Source organism: Xenopus tropicalis, chromosome 4, assembly GCF_000004195.4.
Source record: "Xenopus tropicalis strain Nigerian chromosome 4, UCB_Xtro_10.0, whole genome shotgun sequence".
Classification (NCBI taxonomy): Eukaryota; Metazoa; Chordata; class Amphibia; order Anura; family Pipidae; genus Xenopus; species Xenopus tropicalis.
Window position 1 is genome coordinate 32955660 of NC_030680.2, and position 14906 is coordinate 32970565.

The 14906-nt window shown below is 43.0% G+C and overlaps 1 protein-coding gene across 3 annotated transcripts; it reads right to left on the reverse strand.

Moving 5' to 3' along the window:
• Positions 1-1043: 1043 nt before the first annotated feature.
• spdyc (speedy/RINGO cell cycle regulator family member C) lies at positions 1044-9879 on the reverse strand. 3 transcript variants are annotated; one of them, XM_004913653.1, is made up of 8 exons: positions 9848-9879; positions 9128-9234; positions 6562-6808; positions 6409-6467; positions 3405-3490; positions 2643-2814; positions 2270-2567; positions 1044-1606 (listed from the first exon to the last, which is right to left on the reverse strand). In XM_004913653.1, exons 3-8 carry the CDS (start codon positions 6773-6775, stop codon positions 1542-1544), a joined length of 894 nt encoding a protein of 297 aa, XP_004913710.1. In that variant the 5' UTR covers positions 6776-6808; positions 9128-9234; positions 9848-9879; the 3' UTR covers positions 1044-1541. The 3 variants fall into 3 exon arrangements, with proteins under 3 accessions (XP_004913710.1, XP_004913711.1, XP_031756489.1); XM_004913654.4 differs by lacking the exon at positions 9848-9879 and having other exon boundaries at positions 9128-9272; XM_031900629.1 differs by lacking the exons at positions 9128-9234; positions 9848-9879 and adding an exon at positions 8066-8263.
• Positions 9880-14906: the final 5027 nt, after the last annotated feature.

Sequence of the window (14906 nt, forward strand, 5' to 3'; positions counted from 1 at the left end):
CCACTACAGTTACAGCATTGATATGGAACTAGAAAGGAGTGAGGGTTGCCAGCATGTTACATCAATTCAGTAAGGGAGCTGTATCCTTAGCAATATAATAATTGAAGATGCAGAAAGCTAGAATTATGTTCTTCAGCCAGATGGGAAGTAGTATGGTAGGAATAATTCCCATCAGTTTGCTTCATTTACTAGGGGAGGGCAGATTCAAACCAGAAAGATTAGCAAAAAATAAATTGTTGCCCAATGCCTGACAAAAAAAAAAAAAAAAAAAAAAAACACAAAACCATCCTACTGGAGGTGGATTGCAAAAAAAAAAAAAAAAACCCTGTCTTCAGAGGGCATGGCGTTTACCCACAGCATCTGCACTAATAGGAAGGGCAGATTTAAAGAAACATTCAGCACATGGCTTATTTATCGAGCTCATGCTATAGAAGGATTATATGGTCACTTTAAGCAGCAGCATTTTCAGTGTGGCTTGTATGTATATAATTTATGTAATAAAAAATCATCCAAACCTAGAAAACACACTTTCACAGGATAAGGCCTCTGTTGGCTATTTGATAAAGGGCCATTATATGCATTGAGAATAATTGTTACTCAATTCCTATAGCAAATATACAGTAAGCTGTGATTGTTCTGGCTTTGCTGCTCTGCTACAGTGCAAGCAGTGGTGGCTAGGAATTACAGCAAAAGGCAGCACATGCCTGCAGAGAAGCACTAGTTTAATTTGTAAGCCTTTTTAGAACCTCTTTAGAATTTCCAAACAAGCTTCGTAAAAAGAGTTTAACCTATAAAGTCACTATTGCTAGACAGGCACAACCAACTGTAATGGTGTATGCTGGCTTGAATGGACTAAAGTTTTGGGGTCCCCTTGTTACTTTATACACAGCATACATTTAGGGAGACTATCTCCCCACTCCCATCTCATTTTAAATATGTCTTAACATTAAGTCTTGAAATGCAAATATTCTAGGCAAAGCTACACAGTACTGATTGAGGCATTTGAATGAAAGTGCAGGTATTACATGAACTTCCACGCCAAGCCAGTTTCAGGCATAATTTATTTGCATTCATACATTAAACAGGAACTGTTACAACCAATCTTTTTGCAAAATGACAGCAAACCAAGCTAGTCTGATCTGCAGAATATTTTTGTGCAAACTATTTCCAAGAACGTGCAATTAAGCAAAGCGGTACAGTGATGACTAGCTTACTATTGAGGAGAGCTGCATTAGATTTCTACAACCATTTACATTGAGTGCAGTATGTACCAATATTGAATTACACGTGAAAGTGATTATACCTGATCTTTATTAGTGACCAGCACAGAGCATAGTTATATACTTATTTACAAGGCAACTGAAAGGACAATAGCAACAGTTTAAACAGACCCAAACACTTCACGGTAGTATCCTTCATTTTGTAGAAATGTTCACCTCTATTTAATACATCAGTCTAAAAAGACATTGAAAAGTGCTAAGAGGCTTAAGTGCTTTTTGAGCCCATGTAATTGGAGGAAGAATGAAGCAGTGAAGAGGGTACTAAAGGTGGTGCCATTCCAAGGCTGTCCCATCTGACTCTAATCCAACCAATGGTTCCTGGAGAACTACAGATAAAAGAAAATCTATTAAAAAACTGCATTGTAAAAAGTCAGTATTAAATAACCAGTAACATTAATGTCCTATCTGCTTTTAAATACTATGTGCTGTGGTCTTCAGAGGTCAGTAGAGATAGAGGCCCTTTCCTTCCCTGCTCCAATATGGTACAACCTTATCACTGCTGTTTAACTGAAGCAGAGGTCAGAGCAAAAGTAGTCTATGCACAGACTACCTAATCAGCTCCCTGCATGGAAAGATGAGGGGCACTGAATTCAACCCAGGGCTTGGGCAGGACAGGCTAAAGCTGCACCCTAAGTGCCAAGCAGCTGAAAGTTGTGTGGGAGCCCAGGATACCAAATGAACTGTATAGCATTGCTTTGCTAAATGCCCTTTAGGCCTGGGGGATAAGCCCCTTAGAGCAGAATTATAGGTACACTACAGGTCAAAGTTCTACTCCAGCTCAAATAATTCATATTACTATGTCATAATGTTGGGACTGCATCTTTATGGAAACTTGGAAGTTCAAAGTTTACAAATGGTTTACCAGTTCAACTGTTCACAGTAACATACATTTACTTGAATACTATCCCAGTCATGGTGTGCTTTATTGGTGTATAGTATCTACTCACAGCACCTGATGTGACAGAATCCTAGAGACAAGACACACTTACGGTGGATGTCATAGGTCGATTCAGGATCCAGTAGCAGTTCAGGTGGCAAGATGAGAAGTTCCTGGGACCACTCCCCATTTGTGTAGTGAAAAATCTCCTGTTCTGGAGAGGAGTTGTTGGCGATGCCACCAGAGTCGCAGACTCCTGCTTTATGGCAAAGTGCACAGCTGGCTGGTGTAAGGCCTGGACCCCGGGGGAAAAAATCATCCTCATTCCTGAGGTACCCACGTAAGGCCCCACTGTGATGAACAGGACGGTTTCTGAGCCAGGCCCAATGAGTGGGATCTTTTGACATTACCTGGAAATCCATACACAATCCATGTTAAAATTTCCCTCTAATGTGCAATAGCACAAAACAGTCACTAACTCTCACCTCATCACAGCATTTTCGGCTAACAACGGCTCGGTAGTTCATTTTAGCCCAGAAGTTGTCCCTGAGACGCAGAAATTGAGGGAAAATCTCACGCCATGAGTCTCCTAGTGCCCATGGGAAGATTTCATATTTAAAGTCCTCTTCATCTTCCTCCATGTCATTAGCTAAATACCTAGGACATTAAAGCCAGTTAGCAATCTGGATTATAAAGGAAACTGATAGGGAGGATCAGAAGTTGCACTTCAACATTTCCTTCATTAAGCATTAACACAACTTATGTAGTACTTTCACGGATATATTTGAGCAATCTGTGTAAACTTACAATCTAAGGCCCCTATCACATCCAAGCAGCACACACAGGTCAATTTAATCAGGAGCCAGACATATTTATGACATTTTGAGCAGTTAAGATAACCAGTTAGCAAGATAAGGGGGGGGATAATAACAGCGAAACAGATGCAGTCTTCATTAGTCAGCAGCCAACTGAGGATATGGCACATTCCCAACTAGTATTAGTTGTCATTGCTAGCAGCTGTGCCACCCATGGTTGTTTGAACAGCCATACTGTTACATAAAAAGCCATACTGCCTTAACAGATCTTTTAATATCCTAGATTATGTTCTCTTAGATGGGATTTTGTAAAATTACGATACCAAGAAATAGATTATATAATAAAAAAAATAGGTGGTAAAACATTTTGAAGTAAACATTTCCCCACCCCCAAATTTAGCAGAATGCAAAATTTTCTTGAAATATACTTACAGGGCAACAAAGAAATTCATAGCTGTGTACTCGCTGGTGTAGAGGCCTGCCCGCTTAAAATATGCTAGAACCATTGCTATAAGATACTGCAAGAGAGAAATTTGAGTTTACAAATAATCATATTACAGGGTTTGCTGAAAAAAAAGTTTAACTTTTAGTATAATATATCAGTGATTGAGATTTGCATTTGATAATTCTCATACATCTGCAGACAGGCATTTATCAGCCTGAGCAGAGAATATTCTAGCACACAGGTAAGATGCAAGAGGGGATAACCCCAGGTTGAAATGTGTATCTGTAAAACAGTATGGGGGCAGGATTAAGAGATGAGCATGTCAACACTGATTAGCTGTCGACAAGGCCAGATTTCTTTTCTGGCCACCCTGAGACTGGCATCCTTCAGTACCCATAACCCCCCCCAGGATCACACGCAAGCACATCCTTTGTTCTTACATTGGGATGTGCCTAGAGCACAGTGCTCTGGTGCAAGTTCTAGCACAACTGGGCAGCATGCCACCCCTTGATTTGTGCCACCCTAGGCCCAGACAGAAATCCAGGCCTGGCTGCATTGCCCAACAGGCCACCTAACCTAACATGCATCCAGCCTCAGTCTCGGGTCAGACCACTCTGTGGGGCTCATTTATTAACGCTGGGCAAATTTAGTTGCTAAGGGCTACTGCCCAGGTGCAGTGATTAGCTTTTTTGAACAAGCTGCAAGAACAATGAAATCAAACATCTGACTGGTTGCCATGGGTAACTGCCCACGTGCAAATTTGCCCAGTGTTTACAAATGGTCCCTGTGTACAACATACATGTATTGTATTACATTTGTTATACATTCTACACTTTCCCTGCTTATTCATTAAAAAAAAAAATATAATATTGACTGCTGTGTATTCATGGGTGTCTGTGTGCTCTTTGACTACATTTCCCAGTACTCATTGAGAGATGTGGGTGGGAAGATGTAGGCACATTTGACCAACAGCAAGGAAGGGGTTGGGCACCTCAGTACCAATAGTCGTGTGTTGAGGCTTGCTACTTAGATAATGCCCTGCATTTAGCACTATGCTCTAGTACAGTGCTGTCCAACTTCTGTTGTACCGAGGGCCGGAATTTTTCCGACCTACATGGTGGAGGGCCGATAATGGAAGCCAGTTTTGACCACTCCCCTTTTTGAAACCGCACCCACTTGAAACCACACCCATGTTATCACATGACCATACCCATATTAATGGTTGTAGTACAGCAAAAACCTGCCATACTCTGCCTGCCCTACCCTGCCTGTGTGCCATACTCTGCTTACCCTACCCTGCCTTTGTGTGTGCCATACTCTGCCTTCCCTACCCTGCCTGTGTGTGCCATACTCTGCCTGCCCTACCCTGCCTGCGTGCCATACTTTCACTGTGTGTGCCATTCTTGGCTGGTTTGTGCCATACTTGGCCTGTGTGTGCCATACTCTGCCTGCCCTACCCTGCCTGTGTGTGCCATACTCTGCCTTCCCTACCCTGCCTGTGTGCCATACTCTGCCTTCCCTACCCTGCCTGTGTGTGCCATACTGTATGGCACACACAGGCAGCCTACAGTGACACAATGCTGGCACTGCTCCTACAGTCTGCACAATAACTATATATTAAAAAACTTTTTAATTGCAGTACCACCTCAGTATATGTTCTTTTTGTAGTATGCAGGGATTATTTGTGGGTTTCTACTGCTCCTGAGGTGTGAACAGGGGAACAACGGGGGTGATTACAGCCTGAGCCTGAGGTGTGAACACTGCAGGGGGTGAACAATGCAAAGATTAAAAGGTGTGAACAACACAGGGGATTACATATTTAAACAATACAGCCTGATTACAGCCTGAATCTGAGGTGAGAACCATGCAGGGGGGGGCAGTTAATCACAGTACTGATACCATTTAAAGCTTACACAAGAGTAAGTCATCAAAGCAGCCAGACAGGTGGGGGGCCACACAGAGGGGGGTCCGCCAGTTGGACAGCACTGCTCTAGTAAATCTGTGTATGTTTTAAAAGGTCAATGGAAAGGCCAGGAGTTAAGGATAATCTCTGCCCAGGGTCCATCAAAACCATAAAGGGGTTCACTTGTATGTTAACTTTTAGTATGATGTAAAGTGATTCAGGGACAATTTGCAATTGGTTTTTATTAGCCATTTCTGAAGTTAATTTTGTTCAGCAGCTCTCTAGTTTGAAGTTTGTTATCTAGTTGCTAGGACGCAATTTAACCTAGCAACCAGGCAGTGGTTTGAAAGACAGGAATATGAGAAGAGGAGAGCCTAAATTGAAAGAAAAACGTAATACAATTGTAGCTTTAGAGGAATATTTGGCTGCTGGGTGGCCCCCTTTTCAAAGCTGTAAGGAGTCAAAAGAGGAAGACAAGCTATAATAAAGACCAATTGAAAAGTTGCTAGGAATATGCCAAACATACCAAAAGTTAGCCTAAAGGCAAACCACCCCTTTGAAGCAACCCTGTGTGGCTATGAACCAATATACCCTAGGAACCAGGTTGACAAAGATAAATAGCAGGCTGCCAGGGTCAGTGATCCTATTCTGAAAAAAATATAAAGGAGGAAGGCAAAAGGACTTTAAATTTACATGCCGCCTTCAGTTTATGGAATTCAGAGTTTTTCCCTCCAAAACTGAACACCCACCTGTCACAGGTGGTGTATTTTCTTCCCCCTGAGAGAGGCAGACTGGCCATATTATGCAAAAAATAAGCTGCATTGCTCTAGTCAGGGGTAGCAAATGTTGACTACACATAAGGCTACCAGCTAATTAGCAAGTCATTTGTATGCATGCTGCAGACTGAACCAATTTATGTGCAGCCATGAAGCATGCATCTAAATTAATTGCTAACTAGCCAAGTGGGATGTGGAATTAGTATGTTGCCAGTATTTAGGGTTGAGGTGGCAACACACCATGACTTGCAATATGTATTCTAACCTCAGTGGCAAGAACTAATGACAGAACTAAAGTCTTGAAACACTCACCTTGTCTGAAATCTTTAGGCATGAGTCCATAGAAAGAAATTCCTGAATCAGCTCATTTTCTGTCACAAATACAGCTTGTTAGAATGCAGTCTATTAGTATAATATATAATCTATATAAGCAAGTATTTAAGCAATCAAGCCCCACAAACATACCTAGGAGCCTGTAAAAGGCCTGGCGCTCCTGGGGCTGCAGATTTAGATGGGTAATGCGCACCATCTTGGGTTTGGCTGCTGGCACCTCTCTCTCAGGGATTCGCGCCTTGCGCGCTCCAACAACCCGGGTATGCGGATGTCCCTTGGCAATGATCTGCTTTACCCCGCTGCCACAAACTGAGGTGGCCCGGGTTGCACACTGCATATGCCTCATTGTAGAAAGGGGGACACCGGATCGAGGGTTGATCTGAAAGGAAAGTCACTCCTTATTTATAAATTGGACATTTTCAAAGTGTAGAACTTGTAGTTACCACAAACCAATTGTTCTTTTATATCCTTTACATTGAGCCACCATTTTGTGATGTTAGGTCTGTCATTTTGATCACCTGACAGGAAATAAAGCAGGTTCTAATCTGTATCTTAACACCCTGTTTGTATTAACGCATTCTACTGTACAGCGCTGCGTACATAAGTAGCGCTTTATAAAGATATACATACATACATACAAGAGGAAGTGGAGTGGGAGTAAAAGCTGATGTAACCTAGCATATATGTGCCCTTTTGTATCTGTAAACAGTACCTCATGTGCACAGAAATTAGTACTTTTAATTAGTTTTGGGACAGTATTATCCAAGCATACTATTAAAAATTTCTAGTGGAAATCTGGGCTTGTTTATCGGATATTTCCTTAGAGACCTGCAGTGTTGAAATGGTCTAAAAACATATTAAACAAAATATCACCAATATTTGCCATTACAGCACTGTCTAGCCAAGCAACAGACCAAACCACAGCACTAGTTTTAAACAATGGGGCTGTAACTGGTGTTTGGTATTGTGACCATTTTACAATAATTCAACCTCTCCCAGAGATATATAAACTACAAAATTTACAAAAATGCATTATACATAGGCTCTACAGTTATTTGTAGCAATTGAAAATAGTTTGCCCTTCCCTATTCTGCTTGCCTGACCACAGAAACATTGAAGCACTTTTTTGCATTTACAATAGCATGCTTTGTGTTTCCCACAATGCCGGGCTTACTTCTGAGGGGGGGGGGGGCATTTTAGATCTGACATAAAGAGGCCATTAAAAGCTGCCCCCCTTTCTGACCAAGTTGGCAGCTTATTGGTCTGTATATACAAGGCCTTTCTGACTGCCTGCCCTACCAATATCCGGCCCAAAATCATCCAGACTGGTTAGAAAATACCAACAGATAAGGACCACACTGGTGCTTGGCACAGTCCTTTAACACCAGGTCTCTATAGGCTTACAGTTTAATACAAAAGCTGTGATACCAAAGACAATTTCTCCAGCACCCCCTAAATTGTTCCCAAAACTTGCTAAAATCATGAACAAAAATGAAAACCCCACATACTGTTACAAGCAAGATGTCACAAAAGTTATTTTAGTGTGAACAGCCCTATAGCCATCAGTCTGTTGTAACTAGAAATTGCTAATAAAACAATTTGATTTCCAATCCAGAAATTTAAATTAAGAGGGTACCTGATAAGATGTTTGTGTTCCTTTAACATCACCATGGTTACCCTTGCAGCATGGATTATAGATAGTACAAGTGCACCTTTTTATTTTTTGTTTATTTGAACCAACTGTGGCCTTCCTACATACGCCCTGCTTTACTCTCGGAGTAGGCAATGCATTACAGGAACTGGAGAAGAGCAGACACATTTTGAGTTACATTGGAATAAAATGGTTATTTTGGAATTATACATCAAATGCAGTCAGTTGAACACTATTTACTGTAATCAAAATATTGCATCACAGCATTTTTGCATTTGATATCAAAAGGTCATATCTCAAATCTTAAACTTCAGTCTTTTGAAAATGGTGTGGGGAAATTTAGCAGACAAAAATGCAAACACTAAAGTGTGCAAATGATTGTATTCACAGAACAGGAATAAGGCTTGTTAATTGAAAGTTCTTAACTCCAATTTAACCCCCAATGTGCCTTACTTCAGTTTGCACCACTTTTATCAGAACTTATTGGTTATGGCTTACTGCACCTCAGCAAACCATGCCTTTTATTAGAGCTTCATTTACTAGAGACCCCAATAAGCCAATTCTGGAGTCTCAGTTCTGAAATACAATTAAGGATACATTTCATATTAACCAATACTTTCTTTGAAGGACATGCATTCACTGGGAGGGAGGTGCTAAGAGAACCCACCACACTAACTGGGGGAAAAGGAACAGCACCACCATTTTAATTACCTTTCCTAGGTATCCCTAGAGCCAGCTTATCCCTAGAGCAGGATTAGTAGACAGTTTAAGAGAAGACACACCTGGGAAAGGTAAGCAAGATGGCAGCATAGCACTAATGGGAAAGGCAATTCAGTGCCTTGCCTATTAATAATAAAGCACCCACACAATTTACCAGCGCTAATTGATTCACCATTATGAATTGCAGACAGTTGCTCCATAACAATTTGCCAGCTGACACCACTCACTATACAGGTACCATACTAGTGCAATACAACAGGCATTGACTCCCAACACAGCTGCCACTTCTTCACACCACTAGGCACGGCCATCCAAAAGCACACTGACCTGAGCAAAGGGAGCAGCCACCTTCAGGCGCTTAGCCACCACTGGCCAAAGAATGGTGATGAACAGGAACTCCACCCACCTCTCCTCTCTGGTGTCTTTATAGCCTCCTGGAAGAATGCAAACTGCAGCATTAGGGTGGGGCTTGGGCAAAACTGCATACCTGGGGCTCCCAGCCTCCTCCTCCTGCTGCTGCTGTTATTGATTTAGCCCCACCTATTATCCTTCTTCACCAATCTTTTTGAACAGAGTAAATGAGGCCTCTGGCCTTGAATACTACCACCTGCCCATTCAAGGATGGCTACACCCTATACTTTCATTAACTAATGAATGGTATTTATGCCTCTCAGTGATTGCCTTCTTGCCTGCCACAGCTATTGCTAATGACAACAACAAATTCTGTGCTAAATGTATACATACAGGCATTTCTAGCTGCGTTCCCACTTGATGAATTTTTTCTGAATTTTGCTAATTCAATTCCATCTTTCTTAAATTAGACAAAATGTTGTTACTAACACCAACAATTATACAGCAAATTCAATTTGTTATAAGTTGTTCTGTTATATTTCTGTGAATAATAAATGGTATTCTGGATTCATAAAAATAGTCCCTGGAACAAGTTATAGCCAAAGTGCACAATATTGTCATTTACAAAAAAAGGAGTAAGGCTTTCATGGATCTGCCATTCCTATAATTACAATTTAATTCCAAAACAATTCTTACTCCAAGGAAAGCATTTCCTAGGGAGCCTCTCTCAGAAATGGCTTCCAGTGCTCATGTTTCAGATCAGTGGCAGCGGCCAGGAAACCCAGGCACCAGATTCTGTGCTGTTTTGTAATTACAAAGCTGGTATTGGGGAACAGGGTAGCCAATGAAGTGGGGTTTATGCTGTTGGAGAGGGGTAAGGGGGGCCAGTGTTTCAAAAGGACAAGAAGAGCTTTTGTTGCTCTTTCAAGCTGCTCAAATTGCTCATCTAACCTCAAATTTCTGAACTTCTCAGAGGAGCAATTTGTGCATATTTATTTTACATTTTAAAGAGCTTTTCATCCCATTTAAGATATAGTTTAGGAGTATAAATCTGCTGCATGCCAAATGCTTGTGAATAGGTATATATCCAGGTAGTTACTAGTTACGTAGTACATGGTGATCAGAGCGCCTTAAAATTCAGTGACACATCTACAAATCCAGGTAGCAGGGCTGAACAGATTGCAGTTGATTTTAAATGCAATCAGTGCTGCTCTGCTAAAGTAGCAAAGCAAAATGTCCAAGTTACTACTAAGGCCACATGGGCATCTTTTTGAAGTGACATTAGCTCTGGTACAGCAAGCAGACTGGTTAGCTGTAAATTCACACATCCAGAAACCTGTCATATCAAGCACTTTACCAGCTGTTGATGCAAAAGAGGCAGGGTTATACCTCAATGGGGCATGGTAATCATGTAGCAAAGGTGGCGTGGGACAGATTGGGCTAATGCAGCAGAAACTTAGTGAGTTGGGCAGGGGGGGGAGAGGACAGGGCTGACATGGGAGCAAGGATTAGGGACAGGCCGAAACAACAGATAACTACATTTGCTGGTAAATATGTATTACCGGCCCCAAACTTAGCTGGTATTTTACTGACTAGGCCAGTGAAATACTGGCAACCCTATTAGTATCAGCATTTTACCACAATGGTGACTAACACGTCCCAACTGTCCGTGCAGTTCTTTATAGATTGGACTTGAACACATGAAGAGACATACATTAAAGGGGTTGTTCACCTTTAAATTAACTTTTAATATTATATATTATTGTATGTAACACTGATATTCTAATTTTCAGTTATTTTTGGTGGTTTTTCGGTTGTTTAATTTTTTGTTAAGCAGCTCTCCAGTTTGAAATTTCTGTAGCTATCTGGTTGCTAGGATCTTGCTTACCTTAGCAACCAGGCAGTGGGTTGAATAAAAAGACTGAAATATGAATAGGAGAGGGGCTAAATAGTAAGATAAGTAATAAAAAGTAACAATATTAATACATTTGTAAGTGCACAGAGCATTTGACCCCCTTTGAAAGCTGGAAAAATTTGATGTGGAAGGCAAATAGTTTAAAAAAAAAAAAAATAATGAAGACCAATTGCAAAGTAGCTAGTAGCTTCTTAAAGTTAATGTAAAGGTGAACCACCCTTTAAATTCTGTTGCAGTTACTGAGTATACCGTGGTTATAGTTACTGCTTCCCCAGCTTGTGATCTTTGTGTTGAGAGAGAACCTGCAGCAGTGGGCTACCCACCAGCCAGATCTTTCTGCAGTCAATGTGGTCTGGTGTCTGGCTGTTATCTTACACAATAAGGGCTCTGGCACATGGGGAGACTAGTCGCCGGCGACAAATCTCCCTTGTCACGGGCGACTAATCTCCCTGAAATGCCATCCCTCCAACGAGAATGTAAATGGCCGGTGGGATGGCATACGTGGCGCCGCGATTTCCCCGAAATCGCAGAAGTTGCCTTGAGAGGAAACTTTCCCGAAATCGCAGCGCCGCATATGCCATCCCACTGGCGATTTACATTCTCGCCGGTGGGATGGCATTTCAGGGGAGATTAGTCACCCGCAACAAGGGATATTTGTCGCGGGCGACTAGTCTCCCTGTGTGCCAGAGCCCTAAGGGGGTTTGTGGCAGGCCTGGACTGAGATTCAAAATAGAACCTGGCATATTAATTACACAGAGGCCCAAACAAACTCTCAGCGGTCCATTAAATAGTGATTGTCAATAGCATCTTACAGCAACCCCACCGGCATTTGACAGAATCCACAAATTGCCAGTCCGGGCCTGGATGTGAGAGCAATCCAAGGCTAAGTAAAATATATATAAGTACAATGGAAGTGCAACTAATCTGGCTGACATGTACTTGCACAGCAATGAATGTGCCTTTGGTACCAAGGAATGGGTGCCATTCACACACAAATTCAGAAAGAAAATCCTGCTCTTAGAAGTTCATGGTCAAAGTTTTCTTTGGGAAACTACAAGCTGTTGAGACTTCATGTGCTGTGGTGACTTGGTGCTGCATAATAGGAACTAATAGCAACAATGAAGAAAACAGCAGCACTCCAGTCATTTTGAAAAATGTGAATCTTTACTCAAGTGCCAAAGGCAACGTTTCGGGCTTCGATCCAGATCTTTATCAAGCCTCTGAGGCTTATCTGCCCGGGCAGTGGGTACAGCGTGCACCTGGGGCTGCAAGAAGCTATTTTCACTGTGTAAGCACATGTTAACTGATTCTAATAGCAACAGTGATGCCCTTTGTCCAGTGGTGTTTTATTTAAATCTATGGAGAGAGTTCTGATCTGCGCTGATCTGTGGAGCCAATAATGTTCATGATCAAACCCTCCCTAGAGTGATATTATGCATTTATGCCACCATTTTGCATGTGTATTAGCATGTAAAAAGGGATGTGTTAAAGGGGTTGTGAAACATTGAATTAACTTTTAGTATGATGTAGAGAGTGATATTCTGTGAAAGTTTGCAGTTGGTGTTAGTTTTTATTATTTGTGCTTTTTTCATTTTTTTGGCTTTTGTTTGGTTCTTTTTTAGGAGAACTAAAGCCTAACTAAAGAAGTAGGCTACAAATATTGTACATTATGTTTTGTGCTTCTGTACCAGCCCAAGGCACCCACAGCCCTTTAGCAGGGAAGATCTGTGCCCCCAACGATGCCCCAGTAGCCCCCCATCTGATTCCCTGCACATGCTCTGCTGCTGTCAGTTACTGAGCTTAGGGGCCGACTCACAATATACTGTATATACAGAATATACATATCTTAATATAAGGCTGATTAGTAAATAATACAGATTTTTACTACATGGTAGCTCTAAAACCAGTGCTATCAGCATCAGAGTTTAATAATCAGCCTTTTGAGCATCATGTAGGGATCTCCAAAATTGGGCCCCTAGGATGGTTACCCCAGGTTAGACCCCAAGGGTGGGTAGTACTTTAATAGTGCAACACTTTGGGTGCTTGGCACTTAAATAGTTAACAGGGGGTTAGCTCCCTGTAGTTCAGGGCTATGGCCACAGGGTGGTAAGTCAGTATATAAGGCTGTGCAGCCATGTGCTGCCAGGTCTTCCTGCCTGGGACCCCTCTGGCTAGAGGCTAGTGACAGGCCAGGGCATAGTTAGGGAGCTAACTGTTATAGGCCACTCTAGGAGTGGTAGATAGGCTATTTAGCTGGGCAGCTTGGCCCCTACAGGAGTGTTAATGAGATTAAGATCTCCCAGCACTCATTGCTGGAGTCAGGGAACTGAGTGGTAGTAATAGGTGATTTGCCTAATCCGGGGGATAGCCGGGTGATATTCCGGGGTGAGGTCTCAAGGGGGTGTCCGCTTGGCGGGAGTACCGGGAAGTGCCCTAGAGAGGGGCTTCTGGCGTGTAGTACCGGAGGGAACCCAAAAGAGGGTCATCTGGCTGGAGTATTGATGGTATCCCAGGAGAGAGGGTCTCCTAAGGAAAAGTGTGTTCCCTGACGTGTTCTGTAACTCCTGCAAAACCTGTCAGTCATTCATTCTGCAAATAAAGACATCACTTAGTTCAACATACTATCTGAGTGCAGTGTCTTGCTATCTGGAGGATCCACTCTGCCTGGTAAGAATCTACCCCAGGGAGGGGGCAAGGTGCCAGGAGAGCTGGGAGTCCCCAAGCAGAAGTATAATATCAAGTTCTCAGGAAGGGAGTTGCAGTTCAGTCTGTCCCTATACTGGGTGGAGGCACGCCAAATAGTACAGCAACATCTGTTCCCCAAAGTAAGCGGGGCTCAGGATCCTGTTAGCGCCACTAGATCTCAGCAGGTAGCAGCACATTCGCTAAAGTGGGCTACACATATGATAGTCAAAAGTCACTTTCTGCTAGATAATTTTTGACAACCCCTAAGCTTAGCTTCTCAACAGCTGCCCAGAGCACAACGAGGGGCACATTCATTAAAGTACGAATCCGAATCACGAAATCCAATAATTTCTGATGATTGCAAAAGTTACGAAAATTCTGGTCATTTGAATACAACGATTTCGTACTTACAATCCGAAAGTTCCGAACTTTTTGTATTGAAACGATCGTTTGCGAATGGCAATCTGATAGCCTTTCTGACTTTGAACCCTGCATGATTTTGGAAGCCTCCCATAGGACTCAATGGCACTCTGCAGCTCCAACTCGGCCCAAGGAAAGTCTCCCATAGGGCTCAATGGCACTCTGCAGCTCCAACCCGGCCCAAGGAAAGTCTCCCATAGGGCTCAATGGCACTCTGCAGCTCCAACCTGGCCCAAGGAAAGTCTCCCATAGGGCTCAATGGCACTCTGCAGCTCCAACCCGGCCCAAGGAAAGTCGGCTCCAACCCGGCCCAAGGAAAGTCTCCCATAGGGCTCAATGGTACTCTGCGGCTCCAACCTGGCCCAAGGAAAGTCTCCCATAGGACTCAGTGGCACTCTGCAGCTCCAACCCGGCCCAAGGAAAGTCTCCCATAGGGCTCAATGGCACTCTGCGGCTCCAACCCGGCCCAAGGAAAGTCTCCCATAGGGCTCAATGGCACTCTGCAGCTCCAACCTGGCCCAAGGAAAGTCTCCCATAGGGCTCAATGGCACTCTGCGGCTCCAACCCGGCCCAAGGAAAGTCTCCCATAGGGCTCAATGGTACTCTGCGGCTCCAACCCGGCCCAAGGAAAGTCTCCCATAGGGCTCAATGGCACTCTGCGGCTCCAACCCGGCCCAAGGAAAGTCTCCCATAGGGCTCAATGGCACTCTGCGGCTCCAACCCGGCCCAAGGAAA